The following is a 27,951-nucleotide window of genomic DNA, read 5'->3' as shown; positions in this document are numbered from 1 at the left end:
GTATATTTAACACACACAAACCATATCGCCTGTATTTCATCTCCAACGCCCGCAGAAGTTAAGAACGTTAAAAGGAAGCTGACCTAAAGTGTATTCGCAAAAATAACTGTGACATCCGTAATGAATGTGGCAAAAAGCAACTACTGTGTTTTCGCCTTTAAGAGGAGTCTCTGAGGAGATTAACTCACCACGCGGATTCCGCGCGCTTCCGCCTCCCCGGCTCGCGCGTCACGCCCTGTCCAACTTAGATCTTTGAAGAAGCCAAAATGTACTTAAATGAAGAGAACAAAACTGCAGGACGACGGGACAGTGAGAAAAGTCCTTAAATTATCCCACTATAACGACCACATTTATGGAAATTGTAGAAATGAAGTGCGTGAAAATTCATTGTTTCTGATTCTGTATAGCGTACAAACAGCACGTGTCTCTAGAGAAATGCCTATACCAAAAATGTATAAATGTGCTATACGTATATACATGTAAATTTCGATAATGTTGCAGAAGTCACAAACAAGCGCGAAAAGCCGCAGAGTTGGACCGCTTCCAGGAAGCTCGCGGAGCGAAACCGCCAATAGAAGGGTGTGACTACTGCTCCAACGCCGGCGCGTGATTGCTGAAACTTTAAGGCGGCGCGCTGGGCCCGTGTTTGAACATGCAAATGAGCCGCCCCCGGCATGAGCGGGCGCCCATGTGGACGGTCACCATGCCTTGTTGTTCTCCCCGGTGATTGGCTGCCAGACACGGACATGTTGTAATCGAATGCAAATACAGCGCAGGGGAGGGCTGCTACTACGACCTGGCGACGGACCGGGGAACAGCCTGCTGTCCTCGCCATACGAGCGTGCTGCTCTGTCAAATGACAAACCATTAAATGACGTGTGACAACATTTATTGACCGCCGTGACACTCATTTTGTCGCTAGAAGTTTAAACCACGAGCGCATATGTCAGTGCGTCTGCCATGTATAAACTGAGGCTCGCCGAATGTGGACAATTCTGAGGGAAACACTCGCAAAACCGCTCGCCACGGAATTAATTGGTGCATATCAACAGAACATTTCACAGAAAGTTAGAAATTAGAAACAATGTGAATAACCCAGGCATATATATTTAAATCGCGCACTTACAAGGAAGCCCTTCTTTAGTGCCTGTATGACATTAAGAAAACCCCGTTCGTTAAGCACAGAACATCCTGCTCCGTATTTTGCGCTCGGTTGTACTTTCTGGGAGGGGTAATAACGTGGTGGCTACGGGGCGAGGGGAGGGCGGCGCGCGCTATGGTTCTCGCCTTGTTATGTTTTCTGTTATTCGCATCGCCATCTTGTTGCAGCCCCCGTACGTGTCTGAGAGCCCTTTACGAAGGGGATCCGGATACTTGTTCCCCCCCCCCCCTCCTCCTCTTCCTCCTCCCTGCGCACACCGGAAAAGGGATCCCGTGCTGCAATAAGTCGCGGCACATCCCTCTGGGCTCTTATCTGCATTCGTCGCTCGCGACCGACTTCTAGCAGCAGTAGCACGAGATGAGCATCGACACGCTTTTGGAAGCAGCCAGGTTTCTGGAATGGCAAGCCCAGCAACAACAGATCACACGTGGTAAGGAGGGGGTGCTGGGGAGGTTTGGGGGGTTATCATGTGCCGAAAGAATGTCTCAGTGTGGACCCACGCAGATCTGCAGTCGTCATCTCGTGGAAGAGCGATTTTTGGGATAGGCTTAGGTTGTTGAATGTGTGCACGCAGATTAGTATTATTATAGGCGGGTGAAGATTCACGGCTCGACTTTATGGTTGCTATTTTAAATTAAAATGAGCAATTTATTCATTGGACTGCAAGAAGTGATCAAGTGACTTGACAAGTCGTTACACCATCATGACCATGGCATGGTGTTTTATCTGGCATGCACGGAAGAGCTTCTCTTCGCACGGAATTTATTACAGTCAGTGTGTATTTATTTCTGCAGCAGCATGCATGCTCTGCGTGTGTAAAATAATACATATTATTTGGCAACTCCAGGTTCAGTCCGTGCTAGCGCTGGTCTTTCTCTACGTGACAGGATCTCAGATGACACACACACGCACACACTTTAGTTGTCAGTGTTGTGGAATGGAATGTTCTACGTGTCTGAGGCGCGCGCAGCGCTCCGCTTGCAGACGTCTGAGCCGGGATGTCCGTGCGTGTTACTACGTAAGCGCGGCACGCGAGAGAACGCCACATTAATCACACGCTCGTTAACGAGAGGTAGAAGGCAGGCGGTGAGACGCAGACACGAGACGGCCGGGGGGCCAGCGAGTGTGACTGCGAGCCCCTCGCGTGGCAGTAGGGCGGTGGCAGTTACAGAGCGAGCGGCAGGCACGCTGCTCGCTTTCCCCACTGTGACCCGACACCGCCGGCGCGGCACTGCTGTCATATGACCTCCAGTTCCCCGTTCTCCGTCCGTGCTACTTCCTCGCCCCTTTTTTCGCGTTCGTGAGAGGATTTCGCTGCGTTTAATGCAGAACAGTAACATCTGAGTAAACCGGATAATACGAAAACGTAATCTCTCAAATGCGTATTTTACGCGCACGAGCCGCATTCCCTGCCTTTTCCTGATTGCAGCCTGGTGACGTGTCGCTTTATCCACTCCTACCGGAGGACTCCTCGTGCTCGAGGTCCGCCCCGCGACACCACGTGCGCGTCGTGCTCCTCGCGCGCACTTGGGTTTTTTTTTTTTTTTTTCTTTTTTTCTTTTTTTCTTTCGTTCGTCGCGAGCGACTCGCTGAGTGGAGCGGGTCACGCAAGCGGGGACTGGGGCGGCGCGAGCCCACCGCGCTACTCCGACGCGGTGTGCCGAAGTTACATAATGGGCATCTGCGTGCCATTTAAAAAACTAGTTCTTGTGTCGTTTAGCAGTGTACACTTTAATCCCTTTTTTCAGATCAAAGTATGATGAAGCGAATCGTCGCATCGTTGTTAGGGAGCCTTCCGCGTTTGAGACAACGAACACGCAGCACGCGATGATTTGCTCTTTTATTGACGCCTGTCTACTAGTCATGCTGCGACGTTTAATGCATGATTATTTTGGCATCATCATGTCACATTTGACGTTTTAAAACGATCCCATGCCGGAGCGCTCCCCTGCTTCTTACTGTTTTGTCCAAATTTAACAGGTCACCTAACTGGATGGGTTCTGCGCTGCCCAGATTCATTGCTGCTGAATGCTTCGTGCTGTATTAACTTTCGATTTGTCGAGTGCAAATTATACAGCAACACGTGTAAATTGCGCTTGATGGAAGAATATATGGTAGGTGTGAGCAGTGTTCGTGCACACCTGTGCGCACCTGTGGACCGGTTTGCGCCTGGCGCGGTCGCACGTCCGGCTGTCGATCCCAGGGAACGAACGTCTCGTCTCCTTCCCCATTTGTGTGGAATAGTGCTCCTCTGTGCCTGGTTATTCTAACAGCGCTGCTTCCATAGCAACCCCTGCTTCCCCATCCCCCAGTTTTTGTCCCCCATTCAGAAAGCTGTGTTCATTAGCTGGTGTTGCGCTTCTAGGTGGGATTGGAGGGCCTTCCGTGACGTGCTGCGGTGTGACTGGCCCGTGTGGCTTCTTGGGATTCCGGGATTCCACCCACCCTGCGTCTCACCTCTTGCAGACAAATGCATCGAACACCTTCCTTTGTCTGGAATCCGCTTACGTGCAATGTGGCACTTGCCCTTTTCTTCAAAGTAAAGACGGTGCCGTTCGTTAATGACAAACGATTGTTTTGCGTTGCAGCACGTAAGACTTCGGATCTTTTACCGCTCCTATTTTTAATCTTAAGAAACTTAAAAATTCATTGCCAAGGCTCCTCTGCGAGTTTCCCGCCTCCCGGTTTGCTCCCGTGCCTTTTCCCTCAGTGGGGACAGCTGGTTTCGGATCTGCTTCGCCGTCAAAGAGGTCACGGGGTGCCACAACCTCCATGCGCGGGCCGGGTTGGCTGTTTCGAATTACCGTCTATTACCATTTCGGTTCCTCGAATAATTTTAAGGGGAGCTCGTTGAAGGCGAAGGCAAATCCTGCACGTTTGATTTCCGCTGCAGCCGTGGCCGTGGGAAGGTGTGACCTTCCTCTGCTCAGATGTCGCAGCACTGAGAGGTGACCTGGCACGGTGCAGGAACAAGTTCCGCAGTGGGGGCTGTCAAGTTGCCAGCCTTGCAGAGCTAATAACAAGGTGCCGAGACCTGATTAGTTCTGCTTCATATGGAAGCCCCCCTGGCTGTCACATACAAACTCGCTCGCAGCCCACCGTCGTCTTTCGGTGTCTGCCGGTGGAGCAGCGGGTGGCGCAGTTGTTAGGGAGAAGAAGCTTGGGCCAAGGCTGCCGGTAGTGATCTCATCACGGGAACTGCTGTTCTACCCTTGAGCAAGGTTCCTAAGCTGGTTTCCTTTAGTCACGGGGAAGCAGTATCAAAAGTGATGAGTAAAAGTGTATACTGTTTGTTGTGGAATGGGGGGGTGCGGTGGCGCAGTGGGTTGGACCGGGTCCTGCTCTCCGGTGGGTCTGGGGTTCGAGTCCCGCTTGGGGTGCCTTGCGATGGACTGGCATCCCGTCCTGGGTGTGTCCCCTCCCCCTCCGGCCTTATGCCCCGTGTTGCCAGGTTAGGCTCCGGTTCCCCGCGACCCTGCTTGGGACAAGCAGCTTCAGACAGTGTGTGTGTATTCATTGTACTGGGGAAAAAAGTTTACAGTACAAAAAAACAATAGTACCAGCTTTTCAAATAGCAAAAACGTAAACGTCTGTCTGAAACAGGCCAAACTCAGACTGAATTCCTGTGTCATTTTCCAGGCAACCGAAGCACTCTGGATTCTGAAGTCAGGAAATGTGATCCCCCCCCCCCCGAATCCTCATCTCTAATATGAAATTTTGAATTGGATAAACCTGTTCTCCTTGGTGCTGACCTCTTGACGCAAGCTCTTAAGTGTCCGTCTGCTGGTTTGCTGGAGTAAGAGGCTTAGTGGCAGAATTTGTAAAGCTTGCAGTGCTCCGTGTGCAAGGTTCCTGTCTTACGCATAACTCTGGGAGGGCCGTGGTGATTCACGGTACGACGGGCCAGACCGAGACCGTGCTCGTGCTGCGGGGTCTGGATTATGTCACTGGTTGTTCACATCGGTGGATTTCCCTGTTGTCACCTTTGCGGGGGTTGACCGACTCCTCTGTCCTGGTCCTAGAAGGCCCGATGTCTCTAGTTCCACCCGCTGCTCTTTGCAGGCTTTTGTTGCAGCCCAGCGCTTAATTTATCATAGCTGTTGACCGAATGTCTTACATGATCCAAACCTTCCAGAACCAAATTTCTCCGTTGTGCGAAACTGGATCTCTCCTAGTGTAAGGACATTTTTGGATGCGCGCCAATAAAATGTTCTAATCAAGGAGTTATAAATTATCACGGGAAATTATTTTAATTGTCTTCAAGCTGAAAATGATTATAATTTTATGAAATCCTAGTTAACATCTGGCTAATTTAAGTCACGCCCGACACGCTGCTTCCCCAGTTAGCGGTAGCGATTTGTTACATAAAATTTGTCTGTCACGTGAATTTCTGTTAAAATGAAGATGATATTTTCAGTATTTCGTTTGTGGAAAATTATGCGTTTCCCTCTGTTGTGCGGTTGGTGGTGGCGGTGATTACTTTGTTTACGGGGTGGCTGAGTTGGCCTTCCAGCTGCTTGCCATCACTGGCCCATCTGAGGTTGGTGACTCTGTCATCTGCCGGAGCTGGTTTTTACTGCTGTCGTCACTTACGTAGCGTGAAATATGAAACGCGAAAAGAAAATTGGAATATTTGAAATAAAAGGTTAGCAGTTAAGCCTTGAACTCTTTGAAGAAGGCGGCGGGAAAAAGGTGAAGCGACAAGAGGAGGCAAGTAATTTGTCCTCGGTGATAAATTTTCTTTTTTCTGCATTTAAAGGAAGAGGAACCTGCTTCGCGGAAGAAAATATGGATGATTTTAGACGCTAGGTGAAGTAATTATGTATCTCCATACGGCTGGGGAGGGAGCGTACTATTTAACGAACATTATTATTGGTCTTTCCAGGAATTTCTTAGATAGCACAGATTGGATGGGAATCTCCTTTTGTCTCCTGCCTTGTTCCTCATATTCCTTCTGCAGGAAGCACAGCTGATCCCTGCCGGATGGGTGCTCTAGGGGTGTCTCCTAACGTAACTGTCCCTAAAGTGTTAACTGACTTGGGTGAGCTGTACCTTTCGCCAACGGCCTCCATCTCTTCTTTCCGCAGAAGAAAGTGAATCGAGGGAGAATGCCTCCGCGGACCAGGAGGCGGAACAGAGACCTCCTGAGGTCTCCTCGTTCGTTCAACCTGTACCGGTGAACCATGTAACTTGGGCAGAGGAATCGCGCTTGGAGGTTCGCCCCGCTCCAGTCCAGCCTCGTCCGCTCCCGCCTCCGGTGCCCATCGCGGTCATCCCTATCCCCGTGGTGTCGGCACTCCCCTTGTCCCCTTCTGGTCCTTCTGGGAAGGACACCCATTCTCCACCCCAGCCGCAACAGCCACAGCGTCCCCTGCTAGCGCAGGTAAAGACAGAGTTGGTGTCGGTGGCAGACGCTGGGAGTCCTCAGCGAAAACTCCAGTCACAGCCTCAGCAGCTCCAGCCTCATCCTGCCTCCACTGCAGCTTCCTCCCAGAATGTGTTGGTACCTGGGCCCACGGTCCTGCAGGGCCAGGCAGCCCCGATGGCAAGACCCGGCTCGGTCCTGGAGGACACCCGGCAGTCAGATGCCAGGAGAAGGCCCGGAGGGTGAGTAGCACTTGAGTCGGGCGTACGAGTGTGTGCATGCACGTGTCCTCTCTGAAACTGGAGACCACCAACGTGATTTTTTTTTTTTTTTTTTTTTTTTAGCCCTTTGATCAAACGCAGAGTAGCTCTTTTGGCTGAGGTGGGCCATGCTGGGAAAAGGACCGGGTGTTGTGTTAGAAGCCGTTCTAACTGTACAGGAGCAACCTAGGGCTCTTAAATATCAGCTGGACGGTCTGATGCGTTCACAGTTGCCTTGCAGCTCTGGTGTCCTCTGGGGTTGTGGACATTAGGAGGTTTTTTGACTTGTGTTTTGAATGGTCTCATCTCCATCGGCTTTGGGAAAAGGTGTAATGCCTCTTATTGTCACCTGTGCCTGCAGGGCAGGGACTAGAGAAGTGCACAACAAGCTGGAGAAGAACAGGTTGGTGAATCTCAGCTCTGTAATCTCTTTAACTGGGGGGCTGGAGCTATGATTATAACATGAGGAATTATGTACATGGATCATGAACTCAGATTCTTTACCCCAAGCTGTACCTGTAGTACAGTAGGCAGCAGAGTAGTTGTGGAATTGCGCTTGTGACCACAGAAAGTTCACTGTTAATTTTTTTACATGTAGCCTTTGCTGTTGTGCACTAAAGCCGCACCCTGAGCTTAAAAAGTTCTTTGTATTTTGTAAGATTTTGGATATGGGTGGAGGTCTGAGAAATATTTGGACTATTTAAATTTTTTGCAAAAGTTTTTGGATATTTTGTTCAGCTGGTTATTCTTCAGATTGTGTTAAAACTATTTTTGAAGATGTCTTCTTGCAACCATGTCCCAAAATTTTTCTTTGCAAAACACTGGAAAGAAGCTTAATAGGAGACTGTCCGTAAGCAGGAGAAAGAAACGCACCGATGCACGATGCGGCATCCTCTCGCTTACAAGAATCCCATCCTCTTCTTCTCGTTCCAGACGGGCACATCTGAAGGAATGCTTTGAGACCCTGAAGAGGAACATCCCCAACGTAGACGAGAAAAAGAGCTCAAACCTGAGTGTGTTGAGGAGTGCCTTACGCTACATCCAGGTGAGCTCCTTCTGAACGCAGAGGTTGGCCTCGTTTAAGTCGTGAGCAACCGTGAGGGTTGGATCCTGCGGATGTCGTGCAGGATGTATCTGCAGGTCTGGGTTGTGGCTTCGATGTGCTGAGAGAAAGACGTACTGGAGTCAATCATCACTTCCAGGCTCTTAGCCAAGGAGGCAGGCAAAATGAGTGCGTTCTCCAGTTTGATGGGAGAGTTCACGACAGGAAGAGCTGGGAGGTGAAGGATCTCTGTTTTCGAGAGGTCGAGTTGTAGGTGCTGATCAGACATCCATGCAGAGATGTCCCGTGGGCAGGCAGCAATGCGTGAGGAAATGTCTTTAGCTCCAGGTGGAAAGGAGAGGAAGGGCTGGCTATCATCGGCGTAGCGGTGGTAGGTGAATCCGTGAGAGGCGATGACGCGGCCGACAGAAGAGGCGTAAATTGAGAGGCGTAGGGAGCGTAGTGTTGACCTTATGGGACACCGGTTGAGAGAGGCTGAGGGGATGATTGGGAGCACCACCGGACCACTTGGTAAGATCTACCTGATAGGTAGGACTCAAACCATTTCAGTGCTGTTCCTGTGAAGCCAAGCTGTCCAAGAGAGGAGAGTAGAATCCGGTGGTTGACACTGTCGAACGCTGCAGACGGGTCGAGGAGGATGAGGACGGGAGAGAGAGAAGCCAGTCAAGCCGACCGGAGAGCATCTGACGCTGCCAGGAGAGCCGTCTCGGTGCGATGTCCAGCTTTGAATCCAGGCTGATATCCGTCAAGGACATCATTCTGGGTGAGGAATGCAGATAGCTGATTACCGGCTGCCCGTTCCAGAGTTTCTGACTGAAAACGGAGGAGGGAGAGTGGCCTGTAGTTCTGGACTGAGTCAGAATCCAGAGAGAGCAGTGAAACGAAGGCAGTTTTGAAGGTGGATGGGAAGCAACCAGAGGAGAGCGAGGAGTTGTTGATCTTGGACATAAAAAGGTAAGTTGCGGGGAAATGTCCCGTAGGAGAGGCAAAAGGATCAGATCGAGGGAGCAGGTGGTGGCTCTGTGTGCCAACAGGAGGTTGGAAGATTTCGGTTTCTGACAAGTTGAAATGCAGGGAACGTGACTTTGCGGGGAGATGCAGCATGACGAGGGCGGGTGGATGCTGAGAATTTCAGTCTCTTCGAAGTTGAGAAGGTCTCTCTGGAACACAACTTTCATACCCAGTTGCAATGAAGAACAAATACCATGGTTAGCTGTTTTACCAGGGTCTTTGTTCAAATGTAGGACAGCTGACTTTCCGTTCAAGAGATGGGCAAACAATAATAGTAGATAATGAAAATTAATGCAAATAGTAATTATTAAAATATAACGGCAGTGTAAATGTTCACCAGGAGATTATATTATTACAGTGCCTTTTATTCTACCGAAAAAGATCATTGACCAGCTGAAGCTTGTTCAAAATGCAACATCTTGTTATAAACATTAAATTGGATTGGATCAAATCGAATTGAAGACTTTATTGTCATTCAGTACATTACTGTTGTGTTGAACGTACACTGGCGACTTAAATCCTTGAGAGCTAATTTTTTTTTAAAGTCCTTTTATTTTATGCTTTAGGTTTTGCACGCAGGTACATCACAGAACGTCCGCGGGTCACATGCTCTGGCATTTCATAGCACCGATCTACTGCAGATACTGAAGGTGAATTGCGGAGAACACGGTGAAGTGGATTTCCGTTTATATAGGGAAATCTTTACTTCTTTTTGTCAGGTAGGCAAGCCAGAAAAGCTCAGTAAACAATTTCAGGTTGTCGACGTATGACTCCTCATATTATTAGTTGACACTAAGAATTTAATTGTCTTTTAAATATTAGATTTGTCCGCGTTTTAGTGACCGTTTGCCATTTTTCGAATAATATCTTCATTGCTTTGTTCTGGATGTTCATTTTGCAGCTTTTTAACCTGTTTTTATTTCTTACCGACGTAAAATTTTTGACGGCATGTCGAACTGAGCAGCTGTGAGAAAGGTGCCCTGCAATGTTAGTATTTTACTGTTAGGGTTAGCTTTTACGGCCCCCTATGCCACGGTAAATCAGTTCTTGCCCTGTGTCATATGCTGCCTTTGCTCCTGCTCACTTGATCAGGCATCAAGGCTTCCCCTGATGGTGCCATCAGGTGACTGGACTCTGGTCTCATTCCTCTGTCTCCAGGGGACCTTGTCCTCACCTGGGCCTCCGGGGGACGTCTCAACGTTGGGGGAGGAGTCGCAATACCCAGATTTGCGGATTCGCTTCGTTTCTATTTGCGCTCGATCGGTCCGTTTTTACGTCTATTTATTTCGCTGGCAGCTTTCTCCTGAGCAACTCATAAAATGTTAAGCTACTCCGAAGGATTTAGCCATTTATACAGCTTGGTCCTTTTTCCCCTGACTAATTTAGGGTAAGTACCTTGCTCAAGGGTACTGTGGCAGGAGGTGGGGTTTGAACCCGAGCCCATTGAATGTAAGGAACCTCGCGCTTGGCCATGCTGATCTGCTGCCTAGAAGGTATTCTCCTTGGAGCCGGATGTGAACCAGCAACCTAGGATGTGCCGCTCCATACCCTGCAGTTTTCCTCTCCGACAGCCGTGTTGTTGAAGGTCGGGCTTTTGTTCTAGGAGCGGCTGCATATTGACCTATATATTAATAAGAATCTAATATTGTAATGGATCAGACCGCTTATGGAGACACCGGTTTTAGTCATAACTGCACAAAGGCGAGTTATAAAAGCACGAAAATGATTTTATGTCGCCCAAGGATACGCGAGCAGTTTTCTCTCTGTTCGTGAGGCCGTGAGCTTTCGGTGCTGTTGCTGTGGTTAACTCAACCCCCGTTCTCCCGCCCCCCAAAGTCTGCCTCGATCCACGTGAGCCCTGAGCACATGGCTAGCTGGAGACGAGTGATGTCATTGTTGGAGGCCCCGCCCACCTCGGTCTGAGCATGTGTGAATGATCCTGCCGCCGCTTCGGCCCGCAGACGGCAGGAGGAGGGGCGTCGGGAGCGGATGGGCCGGGGTGGGGGGGAGCCTCTCCTTTTTTCTGCATATGATGATGATGCACGATTGTCGAAGCAGCAGCTGGGCTGTACTTTGTCGGTAACGTTCCGGAACACGGCCGTTTGTCTACGGTTGAAATGACGTCTTTGACTTATGCTTCCCTCGGTCTGTTCCTCTGTGTTTTTTGTGCTCTTTGTGGCTGGACCCAAGTGTTTCCCTTGAACGCTGACCTGCGCTGGTGAGGAATTTTGGGGAGGAGGGAGGAGGGTTGTGGAGCCCATACTTGTGCGTGTGTGTGTGTGTGTGGTCGCACTGCGTGACTGCAGAGCCAAGTCCAGGTGTGTGCATGGTCAGTCCTAGGCGCACAGCAGGGTGTTTTGGCAACACGGTCACTAACAGTGAGCAGGACCTCTGCTTCCCTGAGCCCTGCTGGCAACGGAGTAAATCTGAGGTCAGTACGGTAAAGGAAGGTTGCGGCCTGCATTCGTTCAGCGCGTGCGCCGTCATGTGACCACATGGGTAAAAATTCCGTAAGCTGTCCTACGTAAAAATCGTAACTCGTTATCCTTTATTTGCTTATTGTAGCCGGCTAACAAATATAATTTTTTAACTTCATTTGAACTCCTTCAGCAAACGAGCCAGGAGACCGGGTTACGTGCTGAGATGCGTCATCAGAAAGGGAAGTTGCTCTCTTTCATTTCGATGTGGAGGGGAAAGGTGCGGGACCAGACAGCCCCGAACACAAAGTCTCCTCCCTTGGACGGTTCTCTGAAGGACCCCTGCACCGTTGGGCTGCGCTTTGCGCGTCCGCCGTCACCTCCCTTTGAGAGCAGCGTCGCTGCCGCTGCCCCTCCCCTCGCCTCGCCTCGCCTCGCCCGCCTCTCCTTTCATCGGTCCTCAAACAGTACAAGTGGTGTGAGGCATTAATAGCGCTCTGTCTGTCCCTCTCCGTGTGTGACGCTCCCCTCTCTCTATGATGTGTGCTCCTGGCTCCAAGTGGGTCGCAGCTGCCTGTCTGAAAGCGTTCCTGGCACCTCTGGCCCTGGCTTTGCCTCTGGCTCTTGCTGTGCTGCCCTCCCCTCCCCTCCCCTCCCCAGGCCTGGTGATCACCCACAACTGCCTCCTGCCGCTGTCTGCAGAGCTCCAGGAAAGGACGCATTTGTGCCCGCTGTTCCCAGGACGAAGGCTTAAACATTATGATCCTCGGAAGTGCATCGCAGAGGGCGTAGCGGTTAAAGAATCGGAGCGCCGCAACAGCGTCTGGCATTTGTTTGTGCTCCTAACCAGTGTACTTGTAAAGTTAGATTTTTTTTTTTTTTTTTTTTTTTTTTTTAAATAAAAATAAGTGTTTGTGAATATGGGTGTTGAAGGGCTCGGTGGGTCTTGTAGGACACAGCGGGATCCCCCTCCTCCTCCACTGTGACCCTTATTCACAACAAGCAGGTTATACTGGTATACGGTTGCTAAGGTGGGTTCCAGCTGTTGCCTTGACAACAGCCACTGGAATCCATCTTCTCATTTACCAAGTCAGTGGGCTGATGTCTCTGGTGACTGCTTCCCTCCCGCTGGTGGCGAGGAGTGCTAGTAGTTTTTGGAGGTGGTTGGGGTGACTGGAGATCAGCTACGTGATTCTGATGACGTTATGATGTGATGTTGTCGCGCTAAAATGTCTTGCGCATCCTCAGTTACCCTAACGTGCTCCAGTCGGTGCAAAGCACAGGTGAAAAGCTCCTGGTCCCGCTGTTGTCTGTGCCTTTCTGCCCTGCGTCTCTCCTCGTAGTCCATCGACCTCCTTGTCCCTCCCAGACCCCCACTCTACCTCCTGCTCAGCATAGTCCTCATCTCACTGTGAGAGCGGTATAAGAAAGCCACGTATGTTTTCGTGCCCGGACTGCTGCTCCTGTCCTGGTGGGGCCGGGGCTGGGGCCACGTGCCGTGAGGTCAGCAGAGGTCTAGCAGGTGCGTGTTCGCCCTGGAAGCGGTGTGGTCGTGGGGGCAGGGTGGCACTGCGAGGGCCTCCATCCCAGTGCAGCCATCTGTTTGTCTCGACCTCCTGGCGGACACATGGTCTCCCTCTGTGGGCAGAGCCTTGGCGGAACGTGGGTGACGAAGCACCTAGGCGTCTGCGCCTCTCTCGTTCTCCGGTGTAGTAATCCCTTTTGCCCAAGAGCTCGCCTCCAATCCACTCGTAGCCGTCTTAGTGGCGCTGTCCTTGCGGCCTGCGCCGGCTTTCCCGCGTCAGCTGACAGGATGATGGAAAAGGGAAACTGGGTCAGCGAGCCATGTGCGTGCCGCCCCCCTCAACCCTCCCCCCCCCTTCCGGCATTTCCCCTTCCTTCCAGTCATCCATTTTACCTGTACGTGCAGCTTTTCGTTTTCCGTCCAGGGCTTTTAGGGGGAAGACGGGATACAAAAGCTGATGCGACAAAAATAAATGTGGAGGATGTCGGGGCAGTGCAGCGGCACGCTGGGATCAGGCGTTCCGTCTTTGTTTCCCATCCTGTATACGTGCCGTGCCGTGGTGGTGTTCGACCGCCTCCACACCCCGCCGTTGGTAGCGATTATTGGTTCGATGCCTTGCTGGATGGTTTACGGATTCTGAGTGCGACGTACTTCTGTCTATTCATTTAACAAAAAAGCAGTTCTCCAGAACAACATACAGTTTTAAGATACTTAGCAAGGTTTACCTATTTCTACAGCTGGGTAATTTTTACTGGAGCAGATTAGGGTAAACACCTTGCTCGAGGGTACTGCAGCAGGAGGTGCAAGCCGAACCCGCGGCCTTTGGTTTGACCTCCTGCCCTCGGACCCACTATACTACCGGCTGCGCGCTTTGGACTCACCGTTATTTCCTGCTCTTTCGCCCCCCTCGCGTGTCCAGACGTTGAAGAGGAAAGAGAAGGAGTTCGAGCACGAGATGGAGCGGCTGGCGCGGGAGAAGATCTCCACGCAGCAGCGACTGGCCGAGCTGAGGAATGAGCTGAGTCAGTGGGTTGATGGCGTGGAGATGGACCGACTGCTACGGCAGGCTGTGCAGCCAGAGGACGACCAGGCTTCCACTTCTACTGCTTCAGGTAGATGCTGGGCTGAGTTAGTAATAAGATGTTTTGAGTGTTTGTTTTTTTTTTTTTTTCTTTTTTTTTGTTCCCCCCCCCCCCCCCCCGCGTGATCGTTCCATCCCTTTGGCCTCCTTTTTCCTGCCTGGTTGACTGGCCTCGTTCTCTGTTTGTTTCTAGAGGGCGAAGACAGCCTGGACCAGTTGGAGGACGAGGAAATGCCCTCAGCTCCCGCCTCCCTTCCCAAAGCACTTCAGAACCTGACAGCCCCGGTGCCCGCCGCTACCAGCCTCGCGTCTTCTCACGTTCCTCTCCAGCAGAAGCCGCAGCAGCCGGCACCGACCCCCAGTTTACTGTCTTCGGCCCCCGGTCCCGCCCAAGCTGTGGTGGCCCACCCGCACCTGGTGACACAGCCGACGGTCATCGCCCACGCGGCCTCTGCCTCACATGCCTCTGTCATCCAGGCCGTCAGCCATGTGATCCAGACCGGCCCCAAGCACATTGCCCACATCGCCCCTTCCTCCTCCACCGCCCCCTCGGTCCCTGGAAGCACCCCCATCGGCCACATCACAATGCACCCTGTTGCTCACCTGGGCCCCGCCCTTTACCCGCAGCAGGTGGCCGTCTCGCAGTCCCCTGCTGCCGCCACCGTGGTTAGCCACATTGCTCACACACTGAGCCATGCCCAGGTGAATGGCACTGGCCCTGCCCCAGGCCCCCAGCCCACTACCCTGGTGAGCAAGAGGCAGGTGGTGGCACCACACCCACAGCTTGTGGGCCAGGCTGTGCTCAACCCTGTGACTATGGTAACCATGCCCTCCTTCCCTGTGAGCAGCCTGAAGTTGGCCTAAGGGCGGCCACATGCGTGCGAGCGCGCGTACACACACACACACACACACACACACACACACACACACACACACACACACACACACACATATACGCGCACACACACACACAGTGATGGGGAGAACTGCAGAGCCGGGCAAGATGACAAACTGCGTTGGGACTTGCATGTCTGAAAAAGGAACTCCTTTAATCCAAAAAAAAAAAAAAACTATTTTATTTTTGCAATAAGTAAGTATATGAAATAATGTGAAGCACTCCATCCAGACTTTGGATATGTAAAGTGGGGATACTACTTGTAGCAGCGTGGGCTGCTGGGTCTGATCTGTTTGATGCCTCACTCCGAAACCATGTGTTTCTCCCTCTAGGAATGGGAGGGCAAAAAAACATGGAGGGAAAAAAAAAAAGAAGCAATCAGATTGAACTATCATTTTGTTGTGTGAAACGTACCGTGTGCTTTCTGCCCGTCTGCCATTTCTTCTGCAGGCCTCTCTTCTACATGGAACAAGATATTTTTATAGTGCTTAGCTCTACAGTCTTTCTTAGGGCCACTTTTGTGGTCTCACTCTGTGCAGTGACATGGTGTCAGATGGTCAGTAGGGACCGGATGTTTGTGACTGTGAAGTACTGGACTGTTCTTAAGGAAATTCAGCTCAAATTCAGAGGTATAAATTAGGCAAATCGTTTAAGTGAAGGCACCACATTAGTTACAGGCACTGGTAGGAGAATACAGCGAGGGCCATAGTCCTTCTTAGTGTTGGCTCTTTTGGCCTTAATTGTAATGCTTGCAGATAAGTCCGCTGGTGCTCTAAGTGTGAATGTTTCTCAGTGTGATCTCACTGGCTGTTGAGCTCCACACGCCTCTCTCATCAGTTTGACTAAAGTTCTCTGTTCACCTCCAGCTAGAAAAGTGAAGCTCATGTGACAGCAGTGATTGTCTGCTTCCCTGGCAGTAGGTGGCTCTTTGCTGTGTCGTTCTGCCCTCTGCTGTTCATTGGGCGCCACTGCACAGAGACTTGCTGTGGACCAGGGCTTCCGTGGCCTTCAGTGAGCTTGTAGTGGCAGGTGTCCTGCAAGAACCAATGACGTTCTTCTTTTTTTTCCAGTGGGGGGAATCCTTGAGCAAATAGCCTATGATTAAGGAATAAGTGCAAGAAAACTCTTCCTCTCTCAGACCCCTTCCTCACTTTTATTTCTCTATGAAGAGTGGAAAGATTGGTGGCATGGGGGCGAAGGTTCTCTTCTGCAAGTGGGTGGAGTGCCTCACAGTGTGTATCCTGACAGCCGGTGTGTTGAGCCTTTGATCCCTTTTGAAGGAAGTTAGCTGTTGGAAAAAAATTCTGCATAAACACTGTCCAGAATAGAAGACCTGCAAATCCTGGACTTGTGGATGGTGAGACTGGTTCAGGTTCCATGGGTGTTGAGTTTTGGCTAGAGCTGATAGAAAGCTGCTTCTTTTGTCTTGTGTGTATGTACGTATGTGTGTGTATTAGGGAGAGCATTATGGAAAATGCAGTCTTTGTTTTCTAACTTTATGCTCTGTATTTTTAAAACAACGTATGCAGTTCAGTTGTGAGTTTTATATTTGTATGTATATGCGTGAATATGTGTGCATTTGTATGTATGTTCATGTATTTAAGAATTTTACCGTTGCTTGTATTTGCATGTAGATTGCAGGTTTCTGTGTAGATGTTTATGGGCTTTTTTGGGACCATTTATAATACAGAATACCACAGGGTCAGCTTTACAGACCTCTTTCCACATTGATAATATAATTTTTATAATATATATATATATATATATACACACACACACACACACACACACACACACACGTATATATATATAAAATGTTTTTCCCTATGGAGAAAGTTTAAGTTAAATATCGCCTGTACATTTTGGGCTGCATTTAGAACTAACTGTTCATTATGTTTAAGTACAAAAGATAGAAAAAAGTGATTAAAATAAAATTCTTAATAAATATTACATTTACAGGAGTGTTTGTTTAATGCTGTTAGTGTTTCTTTGGAAATGTATAAAATGTTATCCTCTTAACAACCTTGGTCTATTATATATTTGAATCCACAGATGAACAAATACAGGCATTTCTTGCAAATTTATTTTCTAGTGAAGAGTAAAAATTCAAAATAAAAAGTGTTTATCATAATATTAGCATTAACAGACAAACACTACTAACACCAATTCTTGTGTAGTTACAAACTGTTTCAGACAGATAGGCCATTCAGGAATTTTTCAACTATTTTCAAATGTATTCCCTTTTCTAGGTGTTTTCTGCTCTACAGGTTGTTACACTGTTGCTCAGTTTTTGCTTTTGCAACGCCGTGCACACTTGCAGTGGTTTAATGTGGACAGCTAACACCCTGACACTGAATGCACACACATTCCATAAGCACAGTAGTGCCCAACAAAGCAAAGAGAAGGCCATCTGCTGAAGGATCATTACAGCTTCGTTTTTGTTATTTCGGCAACCATTTTCTTACTGTTCTCTCAAGAAACTGAAAGACAAGTCTGTGTGGCAGAGGTCAGTACCCCTCCTTCTGCCCCAGCATCTGGTCCTGGATCCTTTGGAGAACTTCCTGCATTCGCCTGAGCTGCAGCAGGAGGAAGGAGTGGTCAATCAATGCCGCTCAAAAACAGGGAGGGACACCAGTCGATCACCGACACAAAACCACAGGACCAGGTACAAGTTTCGAGCAAAACAGGCTACACGGTGATGGTCACAAGACTACATTCACCTACTGATGCTCTTTATATTGAAAGAAGGGTCCGATTACAAGTGACGTTTGAAAAGCTGGCTGGAGTGAAGAACTCCATGAATCTTCAGGGCAAACATGCATTTTTGCACTTGTGAATTCTGGGCCTGGAAGAGGGCTTGCTTTTACCTCCTCGTCCTTCTCCCAAATGAGGCGTTCGGTGTCACTGTCCATGGATACCGATGCCAGGGGAATGGGGAAGTCAATGCCACTGCCCCGTGTTAGCCTGCGGAACAACCACACACAAAGCTGCAGGATCATCCAATGCTGAGAGAATGACCACGCAGCAGCGTTTAGAATGACAGATGGTTCCAGGTAACGTTACAGCAAATGGTAGCCAAGCCTGACGTGTTTCCCTCTTAAATACACACTTTTCCGAAAATGTGGTAGCCTGTTATATGTTTGTGTGTAAATGTACACAAGTCTGTTGTGTGAGGAATGCGCGCGCGCACACACACACACACACACACACACACTGAAACCGCTTGTCCCAAGGGGGGTCGCAGCAAGAAGAATCATTCTGCTTTCATACATGACTTGTGTGTGGTTGATCTTTTCTGAATTCTCTTCTTTAGGAATCCACATCCCTTCAGCACATTTCCACTGCCATTCAGCTGCGGTGCTTCTCCACATCATCTTTAGAATCCTCCAGAGCCTATTTATCAGTGCAATGCTTATAGACCTCGCAGGATACTCCACTTGGGCCTGGGACTGAGCACGTTCTCTCAGCCTCTGGTACCTCTTGTAGGTTCACGCTCATCCAAGGTAACCAGTGGACTTTGTGGGTCTATTAAGGATGTGCACTGCTCCAGCTCCTGGATTCTGGTAGAATTACTAAGTGGTTTGGAGGTAGCTGACTTTGGAGGCAGAGCAATTGCTTCTGCCCCAGCAGCTGTTTAGTGAACCCAAAGGGTTCTACTACAAAAGCAGCCTGCTTTCTGACCCCCAGTTTCCTCTGTCTCTTACATCTCGCTGCACTCCACAGAGCCCTTCATGAGTCTCTTCCTTACATTGGACTTCAGCTCAACCAGTTTGACTTTTAGCTCCTCACTCACTACCCTCAGTTGATGCTGTAATCCCCTCAGGTCCTGCCTTACACCCTGGGTAACACCCTACTTTTGTTTTGCTTTTGGTGTATCCCGTCTTGACTGCCTTCACTTCTGCACCAAATTAAGAACAATCGCTGTCATAGCCTGAGGTCTGTTGTCAACATCACCCTTTGCAGTTATCTTCATCAAAACTCACACCATTCTTTCTTCTTGTTACCTTGAGCCTTTATGACGTGAAACCTTTCCTGCTACTGCGCTTGGGGTACGGGTCTGTGTCTCATGGAGTTTCTGGGTGCTGTGGATTGCATTGCATATGCACTCACTTGCGTCTCCTCTCTTTCACTGCCATACGTGTCATGTTTTGGATGCACTGCACGCGGTAATTCTCATAGTGTATCTCCCTGGTAACATCCTTCAGGTCTTGCATGTGAGTGCGCACCAGCATGTTCCGCAGCATCAAGAAGTCACTGTGAGCAGGGTTTTCCACTGTCAAGGTAACAGGCAGCATTTTTTGAGGGTGGAGTCACAACAACTGCACAAAATAAATAATATATGCTTATCGGCTACGATAGTTTGTTCTTTCATTAGATCGTTGCAATGTAGCATAGATGAGCGATACAAGCATGAATAATCCCATACATCAAGTGATATAAATTTCCTATCTATCTACCTTCCACAATGCCCCAGGGGTAAAGACGCCCTCGGACTCGCCTCCCCTTGGCTTCCACCACAGAATTGCTGCCAATAACGGCGAAGGGGATGCTGTCCTGGAGAGGGAACAGAAGAGGCATGCACAGTGGTAAATACTGTGATGAAACCTTGCCTTCACATTACACACTCGAAACCAAAATTAAATGTTGCCAAGAAGCTATATTTTACCCTTAGCTCCTGATCATGCTGTCTGAAGTCTTCATCAGAGTCCGAGTCACAGTCTGGGAAATGGTAGATCTTGATTCCAAACTGGTCCATCTCATCTCGTATCTGTAGAGCAGGAGGAAGATATGAGGTTGCGTCACTTTGAGCTCTACAAATGGACCACCAGCCATAGGCACCCTTCAAGTGTTAAATCCTACAGAGACATAGCCCAAGTCCCACATTTAACATTCCCACAAAATATTTATTTAGGTCTTCAAATGAAAGTATCAAAAATTCAGTGCACACACATTTAGTACAGCACATTGATCTTGTCTATGATGCATATAAAAATGTAGTGCCCAAAACTTGTGTAAATTTACACATCTCACTTTCCATGGATACCGATGCCACTACTGAAGTCTACTTTTCTCAATGAGAACACGATGAAGCAGTAATCATGTGAAACGAGACAGGCAACACTCACCCTGATTTTCTTGACCCTGATCTCAGAAGGAGTGAGACTATCAGCTTTGGCCAGAACCGGTATAATGTTCACCTTCTCATGTACAGCCTTCATGAACTCTACATCCAGGGGCCTGAGACTGTGACATGATAGCACTTTCCTTACACTGCAGATCATATAAATTTTTCTTACATACACACAAATCAGTTTTACATAACACAGTAAATATTTACAAGAGTGAAGACAGCAAAATCTTCCTCCTCTTACCCATGGCCAAACGGTGAGATGAAATAGAGACAACAGTGCACACAGTTGTCTTGAATGTTCTTGCGGTTCAGGCCACTCTCATCCCTAAAGTACTGCTCAAACTGCTGGTCAATATAGTCTGTCACTGTCCTCCAGCTACACGAAAATACAAGGACAGACAAATGAAAATGAAATCTGAAGCAGTGACTATCACACGTACATTTCTTACAACACACAGGTATACCAACATTAAAAAAAAAAAAACCTCAAATCAATGCATGTGCTTGAAAATTAAATATGATGTAATATACTGTCCTCCGTTGCGGACTGGTGTCCCGTCCAGGCTGTGTACCCTTCCCCTTCAGCCTTGCACCCTCTGTCGCCGTGACCCCACTCAGGACAAGCGGTTATAGACATTGTGTGTGTGTGTCTGTATTGTCCTCCTTCCCCATTCATCCCAGCATACCACTGTGTGTTGTTAACTGCATCTCCAAAGCCAGGCGTGTCCACGATGGTAAGTCTCAGCCTCACTCCCTTCTCCTCAATGTCAACTGTGTGCTTAGTGATCTCCACCGTCTGCATGATCCTTTCTACACACAGCACAAACAAACAGTCTCATTTTCTCCACACATCCTAGGTTCTCTCAGTTCATGTGATTTTCTCTTAGTTATTTTGGCCTGTGGGACTTCTGGGTCATGGAATTTAGGTTACACTAAAAGTCTGTGTTTCAGTATTAACAGGAGGAAAAGCCTATCTTCTTGTCTTTTCTATGATAAACACAAATCCAATGCTTACTTAAGATAGTATACTAACATTATATATTTTCACAGTTTTTTTTAACTTTATTCATTTAAAAAAATATAAGAAAGTATAAAACATAGCAGTCCTGCCTTCAGCATTAAGCAGCTTCCGGTCTTTGTACAGGTCTGTGAGGAAGAGGCTGTTGACCAGAGTGGACTTCCCTAAGCCAGACTCCCCTGAAAAAAGAATCATCTGAAGTTGCAGGGACAGAATAATAGAATCAAAACTTCAAAGTAATTTGCATGAAACTACTACAAACAGACCAATATTCTAAATAAGGTACTAACTGCAAATTGCTACATGAAATTTTCAAATCATAGTAATCCTATAACAGATAATTTTACGCCTCTGAAGACACTGAATATACTGTAAATTTTCAAATGATTTAGACAGTTTGAGCTACAGCCGTTTTTGTGTTCATAATTAAACTTTACTGGCATCCCATCCTGGGTGTGTCCCCTCCCCCTTCGGCTTTGTGCCCTGTGTTGCTGGGTACGGCTCCAGCTTGCCGCGACCCCACTTGGGACAAGTGGTTGCTGACAATGGATAGATGGATGGATGGATGGATGGATGGATAACACACTAAACAGCAGGACCTCTGAGAACTACGTACATGAGTTCATGTCAGTTACTAAAGTGCTCCACTCACCTGCCACCATTAATGTGAAATCAAAGCCCCTTTTCACCGACTTTCTATGCACCTGGTTTGGCAATGTGGCAAAGCCTATATATTCTTTGTCTTGATCCTACAAAAAGGACAATGAAAAGTAAATCACTGTCTGTATCACACTACTATAAATTCTTCAGTGAGCATGTATTCCTAAAATACTATTTAAAAGGCAGGATAGGCAGTCTAACTCAAGAACAATGGAATGAATTAAAGCTAAAGACCTCTAATAATCATAGGTTTGTATGACATTTTTGTATTGCTTTTATTGAGGGAACCATAGTAGTACTTGTTTCTAAAATAATCAGTATTTAATTAGCATTCAGCACTATAGTTTAATCCACTGCCGTGTAACATGACTTTAACTAGTCTATTACAGTTAACATCTACAGCAACAAAACAAAGAATTACTGTTGCAACAAAATCATAACTTTAGTGTTGAAAAGGTAGGTTTACACTTAAAGGTGATCTCCCTTAGATTAGCAGTGAGCTGTTCTTAGAGTATACAATCAATAAGATCTTATAAAGCCATTCTACTGTCATGTAATAATGAAATTAGACTAAAGTTGTAGCATAAAGCATTTTCTATATAGATATGTGGCCATGCAAATGCTACCTCTGGTGAGTCATACGGGTCAAAGCGGCCCCAGGGGCTCTTGGGCCGTGATGGGCTGAGTGGCAGGTCCACAGAACCCAACTGGAACCTTCGCAGTGACTCTGGCTCCACAGACGAGTCTCTGGAAGTTCTGCTTGTGCTTTGGCGGAAAAAGGTGTGAGGCCCAGGAGTGTGGGGCCGGGTGGTGTTTTCCACTACTTTGTCTCCAGACAGCTCATGACTGGAAAATGGGTGACCATGCCTTGGGGAGAAGTCTTTCAGGGCATGGTCCACCTCTGAATCCGAGTCATCCATGGAGAAGCTGGAAAACTAGTAAGACAATGGAGGCAGGTACAGGCACAGGGAGCAACAAAAAAGAAACACAAATGAAAGAAACTTGAAGGTGAAGTAGGAAAGAGAACAGGACATTAAAGAGTAAAGAGACTATTACAAAGAAGCATTAAAATGAACCCCAAAATAATCACAGAAAGGAAGCTGAAAATAAAAATCTATTTCTCCTCTGATGTCTTCAGCAAATTGTAGGTAGTAAAGAAAAGTTTCTCACGCTGTCACAAAACAATCTGAAGGCAACTGATGACCCAAATCTGTCATAAAACCACAATACACCCCTTCCTTTATTTGTGAACAGTGACATTACAAATATTCAGCTGGGCAATTTCTAGTGGAGTAGTTTATAGTGCCTTGCTCAAGGGCACTATAGCTGGAGGTAGGATTCAAACCTGCAACCTCTGAACCCAAGGGCTGATGTTCCAAACACTATGCTACCTGCTGCCACCCTGATATTCTGTGGTCCATGTAGCATGGCAAATAGATGAGTGAGGACCAGTGTGAGACTAAAACTATCCCTAACCCTACGAGATCACCTCAAAACTAAGATTGTACTTGTTGCACACTATAAAAATCTATTTCTCCTCTGATGTCTTCAGCAAATTGTAGGTAGTAAAGAAAAGTTTCTCATGCTGTCACAAAACAATCTGAAGGCAGCTGATGCAAGTGGTGACCCATAGATAGTCGAGAGGTTTGTTGAAGGTATTTGTATTACCTGACTTGATAAAACTATCCATTTAAGCAAATTTATTTATAAAAGAAAAAAAAATAAAAAGTGTAATTATAGCTTTATCACTGGAGCAGCTAATGCAGTTTGCTGACCTCTGTCCTTATACCTACGGGAGACATCAAACTCTTCTAGCATTAGCAACATAAGAACATCTGATTAGTGTCACTTTTGATTACTCAGGACACTTGATGACAAGATTACTGGTTCAGCTAATACTCCTAGCAACCCCAGGGCACAAGCAGCTTCTCTATAAAGCAAAAGAGAAGTAGCAGCTTCCTCTGTTCATAGTAGGTTGTGCTACTAAGTTCTTACTATGAAAAGACTGGAAGAGACTGAATAGAAGTTGTGGGATGCTGAACAAAGGTCATCAGGCAACTGGAGTATAATGCATTCTATGCAATTGTCATGCAACTGTCTACTGCTACCTGACATTGTCAGCATGAATCAATACAAGAAAGTAAAAATGCACATTACAATATCTAAAGAAAAATTTGCATGCTGCAATTAACACTACAGAGGTGATAGCAGGTAAGATTTAGAGTAAATGTCAGATGACCAGTGTAGGAAGATGCATGGAAATGCATTACCAAATATACAATCCAAAGAATATGAAGTGAACAAGCTGACATAAGGGACCAGTTAAAAAAGAAAGAATAGTCATTTGCAGAAACACCCTGTGCTGTGGTCCTTATATGTACAAACAGGTAACATCTGTAGCATAAGCTCTATAATATGCTTTAAGGAGAATCTAATGTATGGGAAAAAAGCAGCTTATCGGAATGGTCTGTGCAAGTCCCAGGCTGCCAGTTGGGAAGTAAGCAGGGAAGTAAGCATCTGTTTGTCCCGTACTGATGGTTGTGGGAGCAGCCTAGCCTGTTCTGTGGGAATCCAGAAGGTAATTTCTACAAAAAACTGCTCACACAGTGGCAACACAACTATTTTGTAGATAAGTGAGTATGAAAAATCATGTCCTAGTAAAAGAAATCATGGCAAATTACTTACAAGCAAAAAAGTCTCCAACTACCATGTAAACCTGAGCAGCTTGAATCAAAGCTGTAGCCAACGTCTAGAATGTGAAGATGATGTCAACCTGCTACGTCCTGTTACATCATGTTATCACACTTTAGTTTAATAGTGACAACAAGAAACAACAACACTGAGTAATTTAGAGGCTTACAAAAGCTGTCTTAGCTGTGGCATTTACAAAGTTGAAGGTATATTTGTTCTTTTATGTTCATTTATTATGTGTTAGTGGGGCTATATACCTACATTCCAATCTCATCAATATACATTGCCTATGTAACGCTGTAAAAAAAAAAAGATTCTGTTGCATTCAAAAACAAACCATGAAAGTCACAAAAAGCAAGACCTGGAGTCTATACTGTGTGGTCTTGTGCCCCAAAGCCATGAAGAGAAAGGGCCAGAAATGCTCAGGCTATACTTTGATCATGGAAGGAATGAAGCCCAGGTTGACCAGGTGAGATGGAAGCTATCAGGGCCCCACATTTGTGTGGAGGCTTAAGTATCGGGTTTGAATGCAAGGGTTTGGTAGCAGGGCCTGAATAAAGAACAGCACTGTTAATAAACATCATCAGCCACCTACCTCGCCATCTGAGGAAGGAAAGGGACAATCCAGCCACACACATGCAGTTTGGTGGGGCATGATCATGGAAGCAAAAAAAAAACGAAACATAAAATGCCTCTGAAATCAGAGTTGTGAAGAAAATATTCTGAAAAACTCTACAGTATAAAGTTGGGAGCAATGCAATCCCCATAAATGAGAAAATAAAATGTAGTTAACTGTTAAAATCAATCAATAAAATTAAAACGGATTTCTTTTCTTTTTTTTAACCTGTGAGTGTGAGACTGAAATACAATATAAGAGTAATTTATATTCCAAGTGTAGTTGTTAGAAAAGCTGCACTAACAATAACAACACAGAAAGTGCACGTGACGAGAAGAAGAAAAAAAAACACAGGTGAGCAACAACACAGCAGCATCAATTAAGTAACATCTAGGCCTGGTTTAATTTTAAATATTTCAGAAGCACTGGATTTCGGCAGTATCTTCTTCTACACGTACTTAGTTACGACCACGGAGCTGTCAGGTCACTTAAGTTAATAAAAACGGTTGTGAATATGCAGCAAACATTCAGAAGACACAGCACAGTCAGTGGACTGATATTCTGCGTCTACTTGTTTATCGAAGTAAACGAGTCCGCAATTGCAATTTGTACTACGAATTCATTATTTGTACGTGATCTAGTGTTTCGAACTTCGGATTAAGTGCGCGACAGGTGCACAAAAATGTGGGAAACTTAGTCCACGGGCGCTTAAGAGTAACTCAACTGACATACCACACACATTAAGTTAACATTTCGGACTTCTTCACACATTCAAACGAAGCGAAATAATACGGTGATGTTCTCACAGGACTTTTCTCTCTCTAGCCTGCGGTTCTGCGTGAGTTAGATGCGTCGTTCGTTGACTTTGAACGAAGGAATCGCAAACTTTCAGAGAAATGTACGTCACGGAAATGGAAATAAATTGCGGTTTTGCGCCGCGCGGTCCCGCGTCCCTCGAGGCCCCCGTGACCCGGCACGCGGGAAGGCGTCATAGCTGCGCTGTATCTGCACTGAAGCGAACGGCTCGCGCAGAGTGAGTGCCTCAGCCCGTACTTACCGTGACTGTAGAGCGAATTCCTGTACTTCACAGACATGTTCTCCATGCTGAATTCCGCACTCACAGATCGAGGGAAGGCGCCGCTGCTGTGCGTCTTTATTTATTTTTGCTGTCTGTAATCCCTGGCTGGTTGTGGGAAACTAAGCGGCAGATGGAGATTAGGAACACGCCGAAGCCACTGCCAGTGGTGGCACGAGGCTGGTCCAGGGTGAGCGCGCGACGAGCACCTGCACGAGGCCCTGCTCCGCTACTGCCTGCGAAACATGATTATGAGCGATGTATCACTCGCTGACCACGGAACATTTAGCATGAACTCTCTCTCCCCAGAGCTGGGTAGCAACGACTCACATGGACTTTGTTAGTGGTACATTTTGGTTAAAATAGTCCAGTTAAAAAATGGTGTGGTTAAAAGGTCCAAACTAATAAAGACATGCTGTCGGTTCCCTCATAGTGTGTAAGTGACAGAGAGAGTGTGTTCCAAATGATGTATGGATGAGTGACCCAGTGTAAGTGTATCTAGCAGTGTAAGTCTTTGGGTGCTCTGGTTTCCTCCCACACTCCAAAGACATGCTGCTCAGGTCCCCCCACAGTGTGTGAGTGACAGGGAGAGTGTGTTCCACTGATGTATGGATGAGTGACCCATTGTAAGTAGTGTATCTAGCAGTGTAGGGCTGGTAACACTACATAGTATCCATTGAAAGTCGCTTTGGAGAAAAGCATCTGCTAAGTGACTAGATGTAAATGGTACTTCTTTGAGTTACTTTGACACCAGCTCTGGTGCAGTGGGTTGGACCACAGTCTTGCTCTCCGGTGGGTCTGGGGTTCGAGTCCCGCTTGGGGTGCCTTGCGACGGACTGGCGTCCCGTCCTGGGTGTGTCCCCTCCTCCCTCTGGCCTTACGCCCTGTGTTGCCGGGTAGGCTTCGGTTCCCCGTGACCCCGTATGGGACAAGCGGTTCTGAAACTGTGTGTGTGTGTGACACCAGCTCTTTTTACTTTTATTCCAGTAAAACTGTAAAGGGAAAAAAACCTTAATTTATACTGTGACTCCACTTCTGACACTGTCTTTTCCTTACTCTTGAATTTTTCCCCATTTACTACTTCTGTTAAAAACAATTCCTTTTTTTATTTACTATTTTTTTAAACACAATACACACACACACACACACACACACTGGCTGAAGCCACTTGTCCTGAGCGGAACAGCAAGCTGGAGCCTAACCTGGCAACACAGGGCGCAAGACTGGTGGGGGAGAGGACACACCCAGGATGGGACACCAGTCCATCACAAGGCACCCCAAGCGGGACTCGAACCCCAGGCCCACCGGAGAGCAGGACCCTGGTCAAACCCACTGCGCCACCACACCCCCCTCTGTAATCACAATAGAATAGCATAAAAAATAGCAACAAAAAGAACAGTATAAAGACATTATATAAAAAAAGAGAAAACAAAGGAGCCAGGGGAATACCAGTAGAGATTACAGTTTAGATGAAAATGTTGAATGATTTATAGTGTAATAGTTTTAATTGCTTGTAGTAATGTACCGTTTCGTTTTATTCCCGAGTGCTATACATTTAGGTTTCTTATTAGAGAACCAAACTAGGCCTTGCATGGCTAAAACAATAGTTTAAATTCTTTAAAAAGTTGTATTTGAATACTGGAAAAGTGTAGCAAACACAAACTGCACTGAAATCTGCCTAATTACCAGTTTTGGCTGCTGAAACAAATGAGTGGAATGAGAAGTCTCTACACTGTACATATACAGCATTTGGGCTTGTGTAGCAGTTACCTACAGTTTGCTTACCTGGAGTGATATGAATATTTGACTCTAAATAATAATATCATTCTAGCTGCTACCTAAAGTGAATCAAACAAAATGTTCAGATTTTTTTCACTAGGTCTGTGCAGTGGCACAGTGGGTTGGACCAGGTCCTGGTCTCCGGTGGGTCTGGGGTTCGAGTCCCGCTTGGGGTGTCTTGTGACAGACTGGCATCCTGTCC

General features: G+C 47.3%; 2 protein-coding genes across 7 annotated transcripts; one reads left to right on the top strand and one right to left on the bottom strand.

The window, feature by feature from the left end:
• The first annotated feature begins 237 nt into the window (after positions 1–237).
• On the top strand, positions 238–16,640 carry LOC108921290 (max-binding protein MNT-like). 2 transcript variants are annotated; one of them, XM_018730713.2, is made up of 6 exons: positions 238–1,592; positions 6,250–6,769; positions 7,149–7,190; positions 7,721–7,832; positions 13,723–13,915; positions 14,078–16,640. In XM_018730713.2, the coding sequence occupies exons 1-6, from the start codon at positions 1,520–1,522 to the stop codon at positions 14,746–14,748; spliced, it is 1,611 nt and encodes a 536-aa protein (XP_018586229.2). In that variant the 5' UTR covers positions 238–1,519; the 3' UTR covers positions 14,749–16,640. The 2 variants fall into 2 exon arrangements, with proteins under 2 accessions (XP_018586229.2, XP_029107012.1); XM_029251179.1 differs by lacking the exon at positions 7,149–7,190.
• Positions 16,641–16,848: 208 nt separating this feature from the next.
• Positions 16,849–26,264, bottom strand: LOC108921305 (septin-5-like). Of its 5 annotated transcripts, none has more exons than XM_018730738.1 (13): positions 25,953–26,264; positions 24,875–24,882; positions 22,215–22,523; positions 21,581–21,677; positions 21,021–21,107; positions 20,597–20,720; positions 20,152–20,286; positions 19,906–20,023; positions 19,446–19,547; positions 19,237–19,333; positions 18,890–19,052; positions 17,647–17,743; positions 16,849–17,355 (listed from the first exon to the last, which is right to left on the bottom strand). In XM_018730738.1, exons 1-13 carry the CDS (start codon positions 25,996–25,998, stop codon positions 17,287–17,289), a joined length of 1,452 nt encoding a protein of 483 aa, XP_018586254.1. In that variant the 5' UTR covers positions 25,999–26,264; the 3' UTR covers positions 16,849–17,286. The 5 variants fall into 5 exon arrangements, with proteins under 5 accessions (XP_018586254.1, XP_018586256.1, XP_018586255.1 ...); XM_018730740.1 differs by lacking the exon at positions 25,953–26,264 and adding an exon at positions 25,628–25,857; XM_018730739.1 differs by lacking the exon at positions 25,953–26,264 and adding an exon at positions 25,702–25,856.
• Positions 26,265–27,951: the final 1,687 nt, after the last annotated feature.

The sequence above is a fragment of the Scleropages formosus genome, chromosome 4 (assembly GCF_900964775.1).
Source record: "Scleropages formosus chromosome 4, fSclFor1.1, whole genome shotgun sequence".
Classification (NCBI taxonomy): domain Eukaryota; kingdom Metazoa; phylum Chordata; class Actinopteri; order Osteoglossiformes; family Osteoglossidae; genus Scleropages; species Scleropages formosus.
The sequence above is the reverse complement of the archived record's forward strand: the minus strand, read 5'-3'. Positions and strand labels throughout refer to the sequence as shown.